Here is a 20,592-nt window from a genome sequence, read left to right on the forward strand (position 1 = left end):
ACAACGAAAAGCACAAAGCAAAGAAACCGTCAAAAACTTTTACTGTAACAAAGTCGAAAAGGAGTGGAAGAGGGAAAAAAAACTTTAACCCAAACTAAAAACTATTGATTGATCATAATCTAATTGTTTGTTCGTTCCCTCATCCAAAACTTAACATCAAGTATTGACAAAGAACAGGACGATAAGCTAAATAGTAATTGATATAAAATAAACAGTCACCTCAGAATATACCTGGTACCAAAGATTTTAAAGTGGATTTAGAGATAATCTATAATTTATTAAAGATTGATCGTCTTGTTTGATAGTTATTTACAACTTTCCATCTTTGAGTTCATGAAATATTCTTAAATTGATCATAGCTGTGTAAAAACTGTGTAAAATAGAGTCATTTACTAGTAAAATGAGCTCTCAACTCAACTCAACTCAACTCAACTCTATTTATATAGCACTTTAAAACAACCGTAGTTGAAAACAAAGTGCTGTACATAGAGACATGAAACAATTAAAGCAATAAAATAATAAAACAGACAGTTTCATTGTTTTTAAAAGCACCACTAGATACAGCAACAGTTTTTTTTAATGAAAAACACAATATATTTTAACCTTTACAGTGAATTCATGTGAGATGTCGTGTGTCTTTGGCCAAACTAAACTAAACTAAACTGAACCGGAGGAGTTTGAGCGTCGACCCCTCACGGAGCCGTGACCGAACGCTGAGTCACGTCGTCTTCGTCTCTGGGAAACTGAACCGGTCTCTGACTCCAAGAACCAAAATAACTTCCTCTCAGTGACGCATCTATCTATCTATCTATCTATCTATCTATCTATCTATCTATCTATCTATCTATCTATCTATCTATCTATCTATCTATCTATCTATCTATCTATCTATCTATCTATCTATCTATCTATCTATTCCCCTATATCTCTTTCCTTCTTTCTTTCTTTCTTTCTTTCTTTCTTTCTTTCTTTCTTTCTTTCTTTCTTTCTTTCTTTCTTAATTTATTTCAATCTACCCCGTTTCTCTTTCTTTCTTTCTTTCTTTCTTTCTTTCTTTCTTTATATATATCTACCTCTTATATCTATCTCTTTCTCTCTATCATCCACCTCTTTCTTTCTATCTAACCATCTTCTCTGTATTTTTACTTCTGTCTTTCTTTCTTTCTTTCTTTCTTTCTTTCTTTCTTTCTTTCTTTCTTTCTTTCTACCCTTCTCTCTAGATATCTACCTCTTTCTATATATCATCCCCCTCTCTCTGTCTCTTTTTTCTTTCTTTCTTTCTTTCTTTCTTTCTTTCTTTCTTTCTTTCTTTATTTCTTTCTTTCTTTCTTTCTTTATCTCTCTATTGATCCACCTCTTTCTTACTTTCTTTCTTTATTTCTATCTATCCCTCTTCTCTGTATTTTTACTTCTTTCTTTCTTTCTTTTTCTGTCTATCTATCTATCTATCTATCTATCTATCTATCTATCTATCTATCTATCTATCTATCTATCTATCTATCTATCTATCTATCTATCTATCTATCTATCTATATCTGTCTGTCTGTCTGTCTATCCCCCCTCCCTCCATCCCTCCATCTCTCTCTCTCTCTCTCTCTCCCTCCATCCTACGGTGACATCATGCTCCGAGGGGATTACTAACACACACAGGACGAATCACTTCCTGTTGTCACTGTGATGAACCACTAGTCACAGCTCACGACGAGTTACACAGCAAATCGGCTGGACTGACACACACACACACACACACACACACACACACAGACACACACACACACACACACACACACACACACACACACACACACACACACACACACACACACACACACACACACACACACACACACACACACACACACACACACACACACACACACACACACACACACAGGTTCCTAATAAGGAGTAAGGAGTGGGCTGGGTTAAGCGTCACTAATGCCGTAGCGCTTCCTGTCCAATAAGCTTATATATAACCTCTGCTCGGCCTCTATACTCTGCTGCTCTGTCCCTCTGTGTCCCCGTCATCCCCCCGTCCCTCAACATCCACATCCACATCCACATCCACACCGACCGACCGACCGCCACGCAGACTTTATTTGTTTAAACTCCGCATTACTCACGAGGAGGTTAATGTGCGGCTTGTTTTGTTTCAGCTCCCACATTTCCTGTCGAAAACAATTTCACTCTGAGTCGGAATGGGAGTCGGAAATACTAAATTGGAGGAAAACGAATTACATCACAGCGAAAAGAAAAGAAAAGAAAAGAAACAACAACAGACACACACACAAAAAGAGGAAGTGATGGTGAATCAGCATCAGTGACGGGACGGAAAATATTCCAAGTACGAGAAAAGAGAAATCAAAGAAACAAGAGAGAGAGAGAGAGCGGTCGGTCGGTCAGTTGTGTTATAAGTTTCCTGCTACCAGACGTGATTCACGATGATATTTCACAACCGGCCAGGAAGTTTCTCTGAACACCAGACTGTGTGTGTGTGTGTGTGTGTCTCTATCACAAGACCACGCGTTGTTATTACATTACATTAAAGCAGAAGTGAGTGGTCCGGTCGTTTTCGCTAATGCTGCGTTCCAGGCAGGCTTTTGAAATCGTAAATTACAGCTTCAAGTCACAACTTACGACTTTGTAGCGTTCCAGGCAACCCACTGGTGTTTTTCCGACCTGTTTTACCGGTGAAAGTCACTATAACGGCCACTCGTAACTTCCGACCGGTGAACTCGTACCAGATCGAACTGGTACCACTTCACGGTCGGAAAAACACGAGTTTCCTTGAACGCACCATAACAGTCCTCGTCCCTACGTCTCCACATTCACGGCGTTCCTTGGCTGCACACACAGCCCTGCATGCCGTTCTCTCTCCTCATTGGATAAAAACTGTAGGATACGATAAATGTTTTCTCCTCGGCTCAGAGCAGAGCAGAGTGACTGAGAGACCCGTGTTTCAGTCCAAACACTCTATAGAAGTGATTGCTGTCGGAAGATATAACTATTTAAGACTTATATTAACACAAATATATCACTCACTTCTGCTTTAAGACATTCTTTTGTTTTTTTACACATTTAAGTTGATTTAACAGGCCAAATGTGAAGAAACTGAAACCAGATGATCACTTGGGTCTGAAAAATGTTGAGTCAGAGTGAAGAGAGAGAAACCTTTAACATTTAATTATTGCCTTTAATAAACGTGTTAGAAGAAAATGTACTGTAAGTGTTGAAAGTAAAGTATATACTGTGTAAAAACTGAACCTGAATGTCACATTGTTATATAAAGTTTAGAGATATTTTACCTCTGTAGTAAAGTTAAAGTTGTTATTACAAAGAATCTCTCCATCACTTTAACTCACTTTATAAAGACGACACTGTATGAATTCAGCCCGAGGACCAAAGTCGCCTCGATAAACTGAGTTCAAGTGATGAACAGTGTGTGTGTGTGTGTATGTGTGTGTGTGTCAGTTTTCTTTGTGAAGCGTTTAGACTTTACAGTGTTTTTTAAAAACGACGACCTGGAGGAAGTTAAAGCTAGTCGATCAAATGTTTTGAGTTGATCACATTGATTGATATATGTTCATATTTTCTGCGAACAACGAACCGAACGACTCAGTTTACAAATGTTTTACGTATAGGGAAGGGAAGTGTGGCGTCTTCATGGAAACAGGTCAGCAGCATCATTAGTGCGTTGCTACAATACAGATTCATCTGCTGATGCTGAGGAGAGTTTGTTTGAGAGTTTGAAGCAGTTTCATGAACCAAACAAGTGAAAACTGACGGATAATTGTATTTTATGTAACTACACCTGATTTAATTTACAATAATTCACTGGCAGAGATTTGTGTCTGATGATGATGACGGAGTTAGAGGAGAATAGAGGACTACTTATTTTGAGAAACAGAGCAAATTAGTTAATTTTCATCTGTATAAACTGAACTTTGAACAGTGACATTTATAGTCGGATAAAAGTAGAAGAGTGAAGTTAGAACATTTCCCTCTAAACTGTGTTGGAGATCAGAGGTAGAAAGTAGCATCAGATGGAAATATATGTTTATATCTGAATATATATATGTTTAAATATAATAATTTGTTTTTGTTTTTTAATAATCTACTGTATGTAAATGTTGTGAAACATCTATGAGAATAAACAGGAAGTAAATCAGGACTGTGAAAGAAGCTGCTGCTCTTTGACTCACGTTTTTCTTATGAAGCTGTAAATAAAGACGAGTGTGTAGCGATGTGTGATGTCGTCAGTTAGTGTGATCCTCAGAGCTGAATGGACACACACACACACACACACACACACACACACACACACACACAGACACACAGAAACACACACACACACACACACACACACACACAGAAACTCTCTCTCATACACGTGTCTTTCTAGAGAGATCTGACTAGATGACCTCCTGCTCTGCTCTAAGCTCCTTACCCACACTGTGCTCTGGGAACGGAGCCACGTCGGCTCATCGTCACACTTTACCGCTGCATGTCACACACACACAACACACACACACAAACACACACACACACAGAATAATCCATCCAAAACAAATCATTGATCGCCTGCAAACCCAAACAGATCACATGCATGTTGAACCACATTTTACACACACGACAGCACTTGTCTGGCGTTGTAAGAGCAGATTTATGAGTTACACATAAACAGTATCAGTGTGTGTCTGTGTGTGTGTGTGTTGACGTTGTGTACTGACACACATACACACACTGATCGACAGGCAGCAGCAACAACAAGACGACAACAAAGGTGAGGAAGAAGAAGAGGAGCTCACAGCCTCGGAGTATACATATAGATATAGAAATAATGAATGAAAGCAAACTTTGATTTGTTTTCACCTTTAACAGCGTCTTGACTTTTATCAGTTTGATCAATAATCGGCTGTGAACTCTTTATTCAAATGTAGAAACAGTTTTTGAGTCACTTTAAAGGGATAGTTCGACATTTCGGCAAATTGGCCCATTGCCATAACCCCACATAGGCATAGCAGTAGGTTTGTTACCTTTAATTGTTGGTGCAAGCTGTTTTTAGAACGGCGGAGCAGAGCCGCGAGCTGCTCAGAGCTACACTACGGAGGCTAATGGGATTTCTTGGTTTCCCTCATCAAACTCATCAAATACACAATCCAACAACTCCACAACGCTCTGGTGGACAAGTTGTGACCTGCACATTCACCACGCTATGAGATAATAACAGAACGTTACGAGACAGAGTTGTTTTAGAGGGAAATTCATGGAAAACCGCTGATGCGCGTTGCCTTCAGGGACAGTTTTTCATCAAGCAGTCTCTGCATTTACCTCTAAAACAACTCTGTCTGGTAACGTTCTGTTATTATCTCATAGTGTGGTGAATGTGCAGGTCACAACTTGTCCACCAGAGCGTTTTGGAGTTGTTGGATTGTGTATTTGATGAGTTTGATGAGGGAAACCAAGAAATCCCATGAGCCTCTGTAGCGTAGCTCTGAGCAGCTCGCGGCTCTGCTCCGCCGTTCTAATAATAGCTTGCACCAACAATTAAAGGTAACGAACCTACTGCTATGACTATAGGGATTATGGCAATGGGCCAATTTGCCAAAATGTTGAACTATCCCTTTAACTCCAAAATGTGCAGAATAAATTAATCTTCTGTTTTTTCCTCTTCACATAAACTCGATTTTCTCTGCATGTGGGTCAGATAAAACCACAGTGTATGGTATTATTACATGTGTGTGTGTGTGTGCAGCACTCACCGTGTTGCAAGTTTATGGTTGATGACTCCGCTGTCTGTGATGACTTCACTCAGACGCAGCTCCAGGTGCACTTTCCCCTACATAACACACACACACACACACACAGACACACACACACATCAACGCTATTTATGCATCACATATTTTTCCATTGACATGACATGGAGGCTCCTGGTGTCGTTAAAGAGACCGCCTTCACTGTCCGCCGGTCAAATTCGTTCAGTGTGAATGTGAATTAAAACTTAATCCAGTTTAACATCGACTCTATAAACTGATCTCAGGCCTGTTTGGTTGGTTGGTTGGTGACGGTCCAGCTCTCACCGTGAATAATCACAGTTTTCTGAAAACATTTTTATCCGTCACATGGTTTTCATTTTCTCAGATTTAAGAGCCGCTCGCTTCACGACTCTCCTGTGCTGCTATACACAGATTTAACTGTGCAACAACAACAATTATCATCAACATGAGACTGTGCAACATGCATGAAACTACGGTTTTCACAATAAAAGCCCCCCACGCCCTCATCAGCTGCCAGCACAAATAAAAATCTAATGCTCATCTCCAACACACATCCACATACAGGTGCATCTCAATGATTTAGAAAAGTTTATTTACGTTATGTTAAGGCTAAAGGCTATGTTAATTCAAAAAGTGAAACTAATACATTATATAGATCCATTATACACAGAATAAACATTTTATGTCTTTATTTAGTTCATCTCTTTTAATTTTTAAAGAAAAATTGGGTAACGCTTTAATTTACAGACTGTTAATAACGTGTTAATGTCAAGAAATAGCCTAGAAATAACGGTCAATTTCATAGTAACATCATGTTTTTCATAAAGGCAAAAGATTACACGTGCTTTTCATGCTTTGAATTTTTGGGGAAAGGCCAGAATTTTCTCAACTGACTTCTCAACTGTTATTTCTTGGCTATATTTCTCAACATTACTATGAAATTGACCGTTATTTCTAGACATTATGACACAATTTCTTGTTATTTCTTGGCATTATCACGTAATTTTAGCAGCCTATAAATTAAAGGGTTGCCAAAAATTGTAATGATTATGGCTTCACATTCAATAAAGACCTAAAATTCAGTCTCTGAAAACCAATTAACCAATTTTAAAAAAGCATTTTTTATATGGAAATGTTGGCCTTCTGAAAAGTAAGTCCATCTTTATGCACTCAAATACTATTCTAATCTATTGAGATGCACCTTTAATACAGTGATATAATGTATCTAATGTGCTGTGTAATGCTGGAAACTGTTTTTTTTCCAACTGCATGAAACACGAGGAAGTATCATCAACCATCCGCCAACAGAGCCAGCGTTTGAAAATCATCACGCTTGCTGCTGAAGTTGTTTTTCTCCCTGATGAAGTGATTGGATTAATGACATAATGACAGTGCAGTGGTGCAGCTGTGTAGAGAAAAAAAAAGAAGCAGCTCCATTAATTAACAGCATCAGTATGCAAACACACGGGCGGCTTTGGCCCGACTCGAGCAAAGAAGAGACGAGAGAGAGAGACAAACACACGCACTTACACATGTGCACACAGGTCAAACAATGCGTCCTCTATTGAAAAGAGAAGAGAGACACTCTATCTTCCTACTTCATTTGATCCTTCTCCCTCAGCTTCTCTCTCTTTTCTGTCATTCTCTCACACATCCTTCCTCTCCCCGGCTCCTCGGATGAATGTGTCTCTGTTTCAGATCCCTGCTCCAGGGCTACACACACCCATCTGTCTGCAGATGTTACTGTTCACTGTTCACTCTGTCTCGCACTCTGTGTGTGTGTGTGTGTGTGTGTGTGGTGCTATGTGCTGGGTGTGTGCCTTCCTATCTGTGCGTGCATGCATGTGGGTGAGAGTCGAGGCTGCTGAATAGTGAATAGTAGAAAACACTGCATTAAATAAGAATGTAGGACAAGTGCAAAAAAAAGAAAGAAAAAAGAAAAAGGAAAAGAAAAATTTAAGCAGATTACTGGTTGGTGGATTTCAGAAACAATGGATTAATCATTGAGATCATTAATGTAACAAAGATCAATACTGTTTTGGTTTTTTTTTTTCTGCAGCTAAGAATAATACACTTCCCTTTCGTAAAATGGGTCAAACAGACTAATTTATGCACAATTACATTCAGTTTTAATCGCCTCAGTGGCTGCACGCAAGATGAAACGGCACAGAAATCTGAATAAATTCACTTTTAAATCGTCATTATGTGACTGTTTTATCTTAAATCTTAAATCATTTAGACGTTTCACGGTTTGTAACATAGAGAACAGCTCCTGTCGTTAACGCAGCGCCCCCTGCTGGTCTGTGGTCTGCTGTTATTTTACACTATAAAAAACTCTCACTATCGCTTTTCGTCAACACGTCTCACACCAACATCAACACCTCTGGCGTTGCTATAAGAAGCTGAACTGTAGCTCGAAGAAGAAGAAGAGGCAAGAGAAGACCGCACACGAGGAAATCCTGGACTGGATTTTACCGGTTAATGAAAGCTCAGAGAAAAGACAGGATGAAAACTGGAGACACTGAACTCAACATCTTGTTGGAGCTCAACTTACGACTTATTAACAATAATACCGAAAAAAAAAAGGAATTAGACTCCACAACTGTAGTGGGAGCCAGAGAGCAAAAAAAACAAAAAAACAGAAACCTAACGATTTTTCTTCAGTAAGGTTTTAAAGGCGTCCATGAACTGTCCAGATCTCAGTCCTTTACGACGACTAAAAAGTCCAATAAAAAGCAAATAAATGAACTTTCTAGCTCAGTGTAAAAATAAAAGCTGTTCTTCGTTTTGGCTAACTTCCTGTCAGCGGATGGAGTTAGCAGTCCCTGGCCTCTCGTCCCTACGTCACCACATTCACGCGCATCCCTTGGCTGCACACACAGAGAGGACCGCCCCTTTATGCCGTTCTCTCTCCTCATTGGATAAAGGTTGTAGGATACAAGGAAAGTTTTCTCCTCAGCTTACAGCAGAGCAGAGTGACTGACAGACCCGTGTTTCAGACCAAACACTCTATATAAGTGATTGCTGTCGGCAGATATAACTATTTAAGACTTATATTAACACACACATTCTGCTTATTTCTGCTTTAAGTGGATTCAGGTGCAGCTCTGAGCTCAGGTAAAAACAATGAGACTGAAAAATCAACATTAGAGATTTGACGAGATGATTTCAGTCAGGACGGATATAGAATATTCACAAAAACCAACAGGAGTGTTTTAGAAAACGTGATATAAGCTGGGTCCGTTCATACGTTTTCAGTGATCGGATTGCAATCAGATAGTACTTGGAGGTTCGGAAATACTTCTACTACTTATTTTCTTTCTTAATTTAAATTTAAATATGTGATCGGATCTCAATATGGACACTGGAGAGAGACAGACAGGTAACTGACTGTGACTCTGCAGATCTCAGGTGTTTCAGCTTCACACCTGTTTGCTCACATGAATCTGCAGAGGAGTCGTAGAGTAGGAGGAAGTGACTAATTGAGCCAATTAAAAGGTCTGGATTTCACCACCACTCAGGTAAAACAAAGGCCTGTGTGTGTGTGTGTGTGTGTGTGTGTGTGTGTGTGTGTGTGTGTGTGTGTGTGTGTGTGTGTTTTGTCTCTGTACTGACCTGCACCTCTGAATCAGCGCTGACAGGCTGCAGCTGGAACCAGGTGTCTTTGCCGTGATACTTCTGCAGATCTTCTTTCTTCACTGCAACTTTACCTGTATGCACACACACACACACACACACACACACACAAACACACACATTAACACACACATCATCAACACATATATCATCAACACACTGAGTCAAACACATTGAGTCATTGCTGAGTATTCAACAAAGCGTTCAGATGCCAGCTTCAACAAACACTCACGCAGGCTGGCATGTCTGCTCTTGTACTGTAAATCCACACACACACAAACTAACACACGCACACACACACTAGTTTTCTCTTTTTAATGCTTGTCAGGTGAATGCAGTGTCAGTGACCTGGAAACGACCCTGTCACGTCTGAAACTAACAGGTTACACCCATACATACACACACACACACACACACATGCTACATAAACACACGTAAACAGGAGCCGTTTAAAATGCAAATCCCACCCAGAAGGAGATTTTACAGTTTGCGGTTGGTCACACACACACACACACACACACACACACACACACACACACACACACACACACACACACACACACACACACACACACACACACACACACACACACACACACACACACACACACACACACACACACACATTCAACTGTCACCTTTTCACGCCCGTATCAAGAGAACGAGCTGATCAATAACTTTCTCTCTCTCACCTATTGAACAAAAAGCTTCAGTGTTAAAGACTCGAAACAGGAGGAAAGTGTTGATGTTAAACAGTTCACTAATGACTTAATCAATTAAAATCCAGGTTTGTGTGGGTATACTGTATATATATACTGTATTGATCCCATTCCAGATACAGCTTTGTGTTAAACTTATTAACACAGAGTTGTTTATTCTTAAGTTTCCAGCTGTGACAGAACAACGTTGTCATCGTTTCCTCTAAACTCCTGTTGAACCTGAGTCGACTTTTTTGCTCCAGTTTTGGTCTCAACCAACGTCTGAGGGACAAATCTGCTTCTTTAACTGATAAATGATTCACTCTGACTGTGATCATCTGAATGAACTGTGTTTTTTTTTATTACGGGCAAAGAGAGAAAGAACCAGAAAATAAAATCTACAGAACTAATGTATAATGGTTTTTTGTTTTTCCACTGTAAAGCGACCAGGGTTTTTTTTTTAAAGGCACTATATAAATTGAAGTTATTATCAATGAGATAAAACTGACTAAAAAGTGAAATAGTGGTAATATTCATCAATACATTAGCATAAGCAGAAACACACAATATGACTTCACTGCGTTTGATGGAACACTTTCAGAGCTGCCATGAAAATGATTCTTAGTTTTACTTAATTTGTTGATTTTTCTTGATCGGTAAGTTTATGAAATGTCAGAATATATCTAAATGTGCCTGTAACATTTCACCAAAGCTCAAAGTTTCTCAGTTACAGTGATTTTTTAAGACAAAAAAAAGGCAAATTCTCACATTTCATAAACTTGAGTCCACATTTTTTTTTAGTTTTAACTATTTTAAAATTGTAAGATTTAAGCAGAGATTTTAAATCAAACTGCCTCTTGCCTCTCTTGTGTGTCTATTGTTTGGTTTAATAACAGGATCTATCTGAAAACACGTTAAATGCTCCACAGAGTCGACTGCTGCAGTAAAAATCTTCCGGCTCTAGTTGCTGTAAAACCTCAGCGGAGCCTGAACGGACAGACAGAGTCTCTGGGCTCTAGTTTCGTCGACCAGGTGAAGTCTGTGATCAGCGCAGCTTCGCCACGCCAACGGGGCTGGACCAGGTCCATTTCGCAAGATTCGTGGGCCGCGCAGTCAGACTTAGACCAGCGTAATCCCTCCCCTCGTCCCTCCCACCGGCGCAAACGGCGAAGAGGGAGGAGAGAGGGCGGGAGGAAGACAGGAGGAGGAGAGAAAGGCGTGGAGTGGGTTTGACACAGCTGAGTCAGATCTTCACCAATCAAATGAGCTCCTCTCCTCACCTTTAACTGCGCGGAGGGCGATGCGCGCTGCAAGTTTGTCATTTTATACTTGGACTGGACGGAGGAGACAGCGACGCCAGAGGCCGAACCTCTCCCCGGAGGAAACAGCTGTTTCCCCGGAGGTCCGAGCTCAGAGTGACCAATAATGAGTTTACTAATATACTTAACCAGGATTGATCTGATACACTGAGAACCCCTACGCAATCTAAGAAACAACAACTATAAACTAATAAAGAAACTCACATTTATTCAAACCCTGTGTATAAGATCAGAGGTGTAGGCTACACTAATCACAACATAAACACACACCATGTGGATGAAAACAGCAAGGACGCGCTCTCTCTCTCTCCCTCTCCCTCTCTCTCTCTCTCTCTCTCTGTCCGTCTCTTTTTTTCTCTTTTTTTTCTGTGATAGAGATGCTGAGTAGGCCTACTGTAGTAGGCTATATACTGACTATCTGATAGCGAGGCTGTTGTGGTGGACTAAGAGAGATAATGATTTGTGTTTTGTTTTTCATTACGGCTGCGTGATGCGGTCGCACGTGCTTATGAATTAATAAGTAAATAAATAAATAAAGCGATCATCACAAGGGCAGAGTGGTATCTCAACACGACAGTGACATGCAGTCATCCACCCTCAGTCCTGCTTGGGACATCCACAGCTGCTTTTCAGTGCCAGTTCGTCCCTGCTGTGTTAATTCAGGTGGAGTTTCCATTACGCACCGACAGCCTTTGATCTCTGCTTTGATCTGACGTCAGATGTGACGGGACAATCTATATAGATATAAATTCACGTGTTGATTCCGTTAGTTGCATTAAATAGTGGTTATTGTGGATATTTATTGCATTGAAATGTGTCTGGAACTGTGGAGATCTGCCTGTGAGGTCTTGGTGACGTGTGTGCACTGCAGGTCAGTCAGCCAAACTTCCACTGCACCTGCTGCGCTCCGCTCTGCGCTGAGAATAGACCTGGTTGGAGGTGGCGAGCTTTCAGCGCAACTTCGGCGGGACATTTTCGGACGAAACTTCCACTGCACCAAGCAGAATCTGTGACGCCTCCCCCTGCTGCGCCGCCACGCCTATCTCAGCGCAGCGCGATCTACAAATCTCCCAATCTGACTTTGCGCTAGGCTGCGCTGGTCGAAACTTGCATTAGACCGGCTGCGCTACCTTGCGCCACCTGCGCTGCGCCAGCAAACTAGGGCCCTCTGTGTCCCAGTGAGTCGCAGGTGTGAAAACAGGAGTTTCACAGCAGCCGAGACGTTTACTCACCGATGCTCGAGTCCCTCCTGAACACGTCCCTGTCGAAGATGTAGAAGGAAAGATGTCTGAAGCTCCGAGGGATCTCACAGTAGAAATCTTCCCCGTAGAACGGACTGAAGGAGAGAAAGGAGAGGCCGAGATTAGAGACCGATTGTATCCAATGGAGCGAAACAGCTTGTGTCAAAAAATAATAAAATCTCTGTAACTTGTTCTGTACAAACTGTCGAGTAAAAGACTTTTACGGCAGAAACAAGATGTGAAATCTGGAGCCAATTTAATTTATACAGTATGACCCCAAAAAATCACAATTTTCTGCACAATGAAGACTTTAGTATCTAAAACTGATGACCAATTATTACGAGAAAAGATTTCATAATAAGATTCCCCCCTCCTGTTTTATGATGGTCTTATTAACATTGTGAGTTTTTATAAGTTTTTAAACAGACACCTTTGTTTCTGCATTAGTTAGTGTGATTTGTCTTTGTCTTATCAATTTCCAGGATGTTCTTGTGACTGATACAAAGTTTTATTACCAATACTCGGTCTTTCTTCTCTTCTTTTGACAACAAATAACGTGATGTGTCATAAATCCCACCCATTAGACAATCTATAGAGAAGTTGGTAACAGTTTTAGACTTTAAACAGGGTCTGTCCTCGTCATTAAAGCAGTCGCCTTCACCTTCATGTAAACATCACACAACTAAACTCTCCATTATCTTAGTCTGTGACTATTAATCAACTCTGCAGATATAAAAAAAAAAACCCACGTCAAACTCAACAGCTCGTTCTCCTCCTACAAACAGTCGTTCTATTTGTGTCCGTCGGTCCAAACAGAAACAATGACCATAGAAATCAGGGCAATGAGAATCTCATGAGCTGCGGCCTCAGGCTGCTGCTGCTGCTGCTGCTGCTGCTGCTGCTGCTGCTGCTGCTGACAATGACTGACTTCTTCTGTTACTCAGGAGACGTGACGACGGACAGACAGACAGACAGACTGACGGATGGACGGAGGCTCGACTGACTGCATCTACAAACAATCCCACGGGTTACAGGATCGTGTAGCTCGACTCTGAACTGACAGGAAAACATAAAACAACTAGGAAAGGATTGAACAAACAGAAAAATATAGATCTAATGGGATAATATAAGCCAAATATATATTTTTTCTTAATGTTTTCTTTAAAACTGTGGTGCAGGACATTTATCCGTGTATTCAACTTTACTCTACTGTGCTAGAGTTGTGTTTTCTTTCCATGAGGATACTTTAGAAAAAGTTAAAAAGCAATGCTCCTATATGTCATCTGTCATTTTTCTTCACTGTCTTCCAAACTTTATCATAAGATTCATAAATGAGATTAAAAAAAACATCACAGGATCACCGACAAGAGACATGAAACTTGAGGTTGTTTTGCATCAACATCCTAAAACATGTGAAACACATTCCACTGTATATCAACAGGAATAGAAATGCTAAAAAGTGCTGAGCGCTGAAGTCCCTGTGTGTTTTATTGCTCTTTTTCCTGTTATATTAAGGTTCAGTGTTGGAGTTTCTCCTTCTACATTCTCCACAGTCGTCTCAGTCTCATTGATAAAAACAAGCTTTTTTGTGTCTTCAGACTTTGCAGGTGAACGACAAACTGTCTCGTTTCATTTAGAAATGTTGATCGACTGGAGAAGAATAATGTCGGTGTTGTGGTTTCACCTCATTTCTACAAGTTTTATATCCACACAACACAGTAGGGAAACAAAGCGTGATAATTATTCAAGGATTTTCACCTTTTTCTTCTTATTTCTATTCATTTTATTGACATTTTCCAAGAGTTTACTTCTACTTTACTCCTCCAGTCCAGTGTATGTTTGTCCCAAGTATTTGAACCATACTGTATTTGCGAGATCATTAATTGTTAAACACTGACGGCTGCTCTGTATGGTTTTCTGTTTTTTTTTACCTATTTCATTTGGCGTTTTATGTTTTCTTTTTTGCTTTTACACCATGTCAGCTTTTGGTTTTTATTTGACCGTCATGATTTCACGTTTCTGTGAAAGGAAAGCGTCGTCGTACCACAGTGACTTCTCCACGATCTTGGTCCTGAACACCTCCTCTTGGTCCAGGTTGACGGTGCAGTAGCAGTCCCTCATCCTGTTGGGCCCCGGGTACGGAGGGATGTTTTTGGCTTCTCCTGCACCGAGGAAAGAGAGAAGAAGTTTTTATTATTATTATTATCATTATTATTATCATTATTCACGGACACTGTCGTAATCAGCAACAACAACAACAACAGAACTCGGGAAAATTGAAAGCAGGCAAAAGAAATAAAATGATTAAAGACCCCCTAAACCAAAAAATTTACTTTTTGAAATTATTAAAATGTCACTGTAGTGTTTGGGTTCTGCTGCAAGACATTTCAGCAGCAAAGTCGCTAATGCAACCACACCTGAGCATGTTAGATCTGAAAATACAGTTCCAAAGCCAGAGTCTGAAAAAGTTGGATTCAGTTTTTCAGCAAACAGTCGGGATTAATAATACGTCATAATCCCTAGCAACCAATCCCGTTGAAATTGTTTTGCATCTCATTTGTTGTTCACTGTGATGTGATCTACTTACACAGCCACAGATGTTCAAACATGTTATCATTAGTTGCCCCGGTGCAAACCTCGTGTTTTGACTTCGCTCCTCCGTTAACGCGAGTCATGGTGCATTTGCATACTCATGAATATTCATAGAATCTGGATTTTTCAATGAGGGAGAAATAGTAGACGTGTTTTCAGCCTCTTTGGGAGCTTTTTTAAACAACTTTTTTGTGGGAAAGCAATTTTAAACAAAAAATAGTCATAGCAGAGCATTTTTACAAATTTTAAAATGTCACAATTTATCAAACTGCACAGTGAGTGACGACTGTTTTATGTGTGTGTGTGTGCATGCATGTGTGTGTGTGTGTCTGTGTCCATGTGTGTGTGTGTGTCCGTGTTGTCAGATGTGTGAATGAAAGAATCTGCGTGGGACATTTCCTCCTGACTCCTGCTGCTGAAGCTCAAATCTGTTCATCGCACATGTGTGACAGATAACACTCCCTTTCACAAGAATGTGGTCCAACCACCCACTGAGACACACACACGCACACACACACACACACACACACACACATGCACACACACAAACACACACACACAAACCACAAAGGTTGTGCACTGCTCCAGTCCCGGAGGAGCAATATATTCCCCCTTTATGAAGCTGTGGATGCACATTAGTCGGTGTTTGTCAGGACTCTGCCGGTTGCTGTTGTGCGTCTCGTTGCCCTCGGGACTCGCTGCTCTACAGTTACACATGTGTTAACGCAACACGGTCATTGTTTGCTCCAATGACGCTCCATTATCTGCATGGAAATCTGATGCTGCCATTCATTCATTCAGCCGACTGAGCCGAGCTACGGTGAATTCAACACTGGAAAAAACACACAAAAAAACGAGTGGCTTCTCTGCAAAGAAAACACTGTGTTTTTTTTCGTTTTTTTTAGCGCTGCCGTCTGCAAACACTGACGCTTTCTCTTTAAAATCTGATTATCCACGACTGCATCTCTCTCCACATTTTCAGTTTCAACCCCCCATGAGATTAAAAACAAAGCAAAAAACGTCTGATCTGCTTTTCACGATTCCTTCTCGATTGGTTGGTTTCATTTTCGGGATTTCAAAAGGCCTGTGACGTGTGTTTCACAAGAATTAGAGCAAAACTCAGAAATACACTGTTTTTTTTTTGTTTCACTTTCATTTCCACCTTAACCTCCACTTAAAAAAAAAAAAAAACCTCTGTTATAAAGTTTAAATCATCAGCTCCTTGGAAGTAAACATTTTTTAAAAACAAGGAACAAGTTTCTGCAGCTGCACCAAGAAACACAACGCTACGACACTGTGATACAAGCTGCAGTGTTTTACACCCTGGAGGAGGGGAAGCTGACATCTGACACTGGATAACAGGCTGTAAAAAAAAAAAAAAAAACAGAAACAGATCCAAGAAGTAATTTTACATCTGCACCTGAACGCAGCACGGCCATTATTAGACCTTTGAGTTATTCTGTTATGTCGAACAATCAACTCAATTCTTTGCATCAGTTTGAAACTTGAGCAGGAAGAGTTGTTGTTGTTGTTGTTGTAATGATGAGAACGAATCACATGAGTCATGAAACACTCGCCAACGTGCAAAAATGACACTGCTGAGATAAAAAAAAACCTGTGTGTTTTCTTTAAACTCAGACATTTAATAGTTCATAATCTAGAAATAAACAAGTTAGTCGTTGTTTCTGTTGCAGCCGGAGGAGAGAAAATCACAGCACAACAACATGAGCAGCACTGTAGTTTATTTTTAGTAAAACACTTCCTGCCATAAATACTCACTGCTGTCCTAAATGTGTCTTAATCCGCGACTGAAAATAGTCCCTGACAAATGCACAGTTCCCACAGTTCCCACAGTTGTTTTAGGAAATTAGTAATTACCTAAAGGTGCAGGTGTTTGGATAAATGTATGTGATCAGAGGTTGAAATTCTTCACATGCATTATTCATTCATGTACGTATGTATTTTTTCTTTTCTTCCTATATTCACTGTATAATCACTGACTTTTTCTACTTATTTTTCATTATCGTTTAATTATTCCTTATTGTCTTGTCTTTACTTGTTGTAACAGATTTGGTTTTTGAATATGTTCTTCATGGGTGAGGTTTTCATATAAGCCCTTTTGAGTTTCCTACCTCCCCTTCACACATCCCAATCATAATGATTGTTCATACTATTGATATGTGATATGTTCGTGCAAAATAAAAAAATGTTGCTGTTGTTCGAATTGGTCACAGATTCAGATCCTGAGCTGAGAGTTAAATGATAATAGATAAGGACGGTCCTTCCTGGAAGACATTCATGATGACGCTCACGTGAAAAGAGACAGAAATAGTTGAGGCCAAAGCAAAAAAAAAAAAAGACGTGAAGTTGAGGAAGCTGCTCAACTGCTGTGGTGTTTTCTCACCTGCGAGGTGGGTGTGTGTTTCTAAAGCTGAGCTGCTCAATCCTCCAACAAACACTTAAAATACAGTCAACAAACAGCTTAAACATGGTTGATTTTGGTCTTTTAATGCGACTTCTCGACAATTATCAAGTAAAAAATGTCACTTATTGTTCTGGTTTGTTGTTGTTTCTAAAAAAAAGTCTCTGAAAAACAGATTATTTAAAGCTGCACAGTTACACTAAGACACTCATTCACAAATCCAAACTACACCTGAGCTGTGAAACTCTCTCTCTCACACACACATAGACTTACACTTGAGCTTCAATTAGTTTACACAGAGTGTGTGTTTATGAGCTGAGCTCTGACGTCAGTCTCTCTTATCTCCGTCTTTATCCCTCCACCTCCTCCCGTCATTATATCTCCCTCCTCCTGTCTCTCTCGATCTCTCTCCAACATTTATTTCATCTCGCTGCCGTAATAATCCTCCTCATTCACCCCCGTCCACGCGCTCCCGAACCCCCACCCCCCCCAATCTCTGTTTTCCTCCCTCTCTCTCACTCTCTCTCTCTCATTCATGACCTGTGAAGTCTCCTGATTGGATTGCACCATCCAGGTCATCCCAGTAACCAAAACACCCCGGGATTACCACGGCTTTCTCAGCTCTCACTGTGTGTGTGTGTGTGTGTGTGTGTGTGTGTGTGTGTGTGTGTGTGTGTGTGTGTGTGTGTGTGTGTGTGTGTGTGTGTTTAATGACTCATCGTGTAACGTAAAAACAAATCTCTTTGCCAAAAACTGGAGAAGCTACTGGAGAGAGAGAAAAAAACATCGACAAAAAAGGATACGACTGCATCTATATAATTCACATAGAGTAAATACTTTAAGACGTCCACATAAATCTCTCTCTCTCTCTCTCTCACACACACACACACACACACACACACACACACACACACACACACACACACACACACACACACACACACACACACACACACACACACACACACACACACACACACACACACACACACACACACACACACACACACACACAGTTTGCACAAGTTTTACTCCAAATACTGGACTTTTCTCTCGGCTGATGACAGCGTTTCTGTTATTGTTTTTTTTCCAGGGTAATACGAAAATCGAGCAGCAGAGACTTGAAACTTGTCAGAGATTCGTCATAATAAAGTGTTTGAACTTTGAAGTTGTTTCTGATTGTTGTATTGTTGGATTTGTGTGTCCTCAGTCCAAAGACTTGATGCTGACTGGTTTAACTGGTGACCGATGGCACTCACTTCCTGTACGACCTTATAAGGAAAAGCTGTGAAGCTCATGGATGGATGACACGATTGGTCAGTTTTATCATATGACAGTGTTGCTGTATTGTTATCAGCCCAAATAGCAGATAAGGAATAAAAATTTAAAAAACTCGTGAGAAAACTTAAAAATAAATGTCTCAGTTGCCTGTGAACTGAAAACGACTCCAAACTGGACGTCAACTGAACGTGGATTTTCAAAGGCCGATATACAGTAATAATAACAATAGTTTGGAGCAGGAAAAAGGCGACAGATGAGTTTATTGGCCGATACAAAAGAATTTGCATAGTAGGAGTCAAAAGGCCAGACAGCTCAGTGAGAGTCAGTCAGACAGTGATGCAACACATTTTAATCACAACAACCTCTTTTTGTCCCTAACTGCCCCCCGTAGAAAGACCTGTTTAAACATAAACTACTCAGGTACAGAGTGATGTGTTACCCTGTTAATCTTCAGTGTGGAGATCTGGTGCAATAATAAGAAGAAGCTGATATTCCTGCCAATAAGTTAAAGGGATATTTCACCCAAAATCGATAATTCACCAATCATCTACTCACCGTCATGCCAAGGAAGGGTTTGGAGAACTTTCTGAGTCATCAAAACGCTTTAGGAGTTCCAGGGGAGGTCCGGCTGGTAACGGATTTTCATATAATGGCGGTGGATAGAGTTCACTTTTGAATCGTCCAAAACACACACTATGAAACATTCAGATACCTCCATACTGCTCGTCCTACTGACCTAAGTGTCCTGAAGAATCTCTGTTTTTATCCTTGTTGTAGCAGTAGCTCCCAGTGGCTCTGTTGATGTTTGTGCACATGTGCGAGATTTGCTGCAAGATGTTCGTTCGTCGTTGTAAACCATTGGATGTTTGATGTAAATACGGAAGAACATCTCACAGCAAATCTCGCACATCTTGTGCAAAAACAGAGATCAACAACTTTTCCATGCAGCGGCTTCAGGACACTTGGGTCAGTACAGACGAGCAGTATGGAGGTATCTGGATGTTTCATAGTGTGTGTTTTGGACGATTCAAAAGTGAACTCTATCCACCGCCATTATATAAAAATATGTTGCAAGCCGAACCCCCCCTGGAACTCCTAAAGTTCTCCAAACCCTTCCTTGTTATGACGGTGAGTAGATGACTGGTTAATAATCGATTTTGGGTTTAGTATCCCTTTAAGTTTATAAAAATGTCCTATTACTGTAGATTAATCCATCGAACCGATCGATCAGTCGACTTTTGATCCAAACGATGTGACGTTTGTGCTCAACTTTTTTCTCCATCTCTTATCATGAACATTGTGACGTCAGAGCTGCAATAACAGACCTGTTATACAGCAGCGTTGGCATATTGATTTAGGAAAATTAGATTCATGATGTAAACTATCGTGTCTATAATCAAGTAGGAAGAGAAACGTTGACTTGTCGTCACATGAGTTTTTCTAAACGTGCAGTGGAAACATGTTTTGTGTACGAGATCGTGGGGGTTTGAACGCCGGTGATCGAACAAACGTCACAAACTGTTGCAGCAGACACCCGAGGGTTCACATGAGTCCAGCTAGAAAACAGTTAAGTTGGCGACATGAATGATGCGGCTTCCTGTCGTCTCGTAGGAACGGACGAGC

At 40.5% G+C, this 20,592-nt stretch overlaps 1 protein-coding gene across 2 annotated transcripts in view; it reads right to left on the reverse strand.

Annotated features, from left to right (window-relative positions):
* Positions 1-20,592, reverse strand: part of rasa3 (RAS p21 protein activator 3) — a 56,319-nt gene that overhangs the window by 23,702 nt on the left and 12,025 nt on the right. For both annotated transcript variants that reach the window (XM_083993167.1, XM_083993166.1), the window contains exons 2-5: positions 14,719-14,836; positions 12,666-12,769; positions 9,396-9,490; positions 5,763-5,839 (exon numbers count right to left, since the gene is read on the reverse strand). In XM_083993167.1, coding sequence (XP_083849293.1) covers positions 5,763-5,839; positions 9,396-9,490; positions 12,666-12,769; positions 14,719-14,836 — 394 coding nt within the window. The remainder of the gene's footprint in view (positions 1-5,762; positions 5,840-9,395; positions 9,491-12,665; positions 12,770-14,718; positions 14,837-20,592) is intronic.

This window comes from Trachurus trachurus (assembly GCF_905171665.1).
Source record: "Trachurus trachurus genome assembly, chromosome: 3".
In the NCBI taxonomy this organism is placed as follows: Eukaryota; Metazoa; Chordata; class Actinopteri; order Carangiformes; family Carangidae; genus Trachurus; species Trachurus trachurus.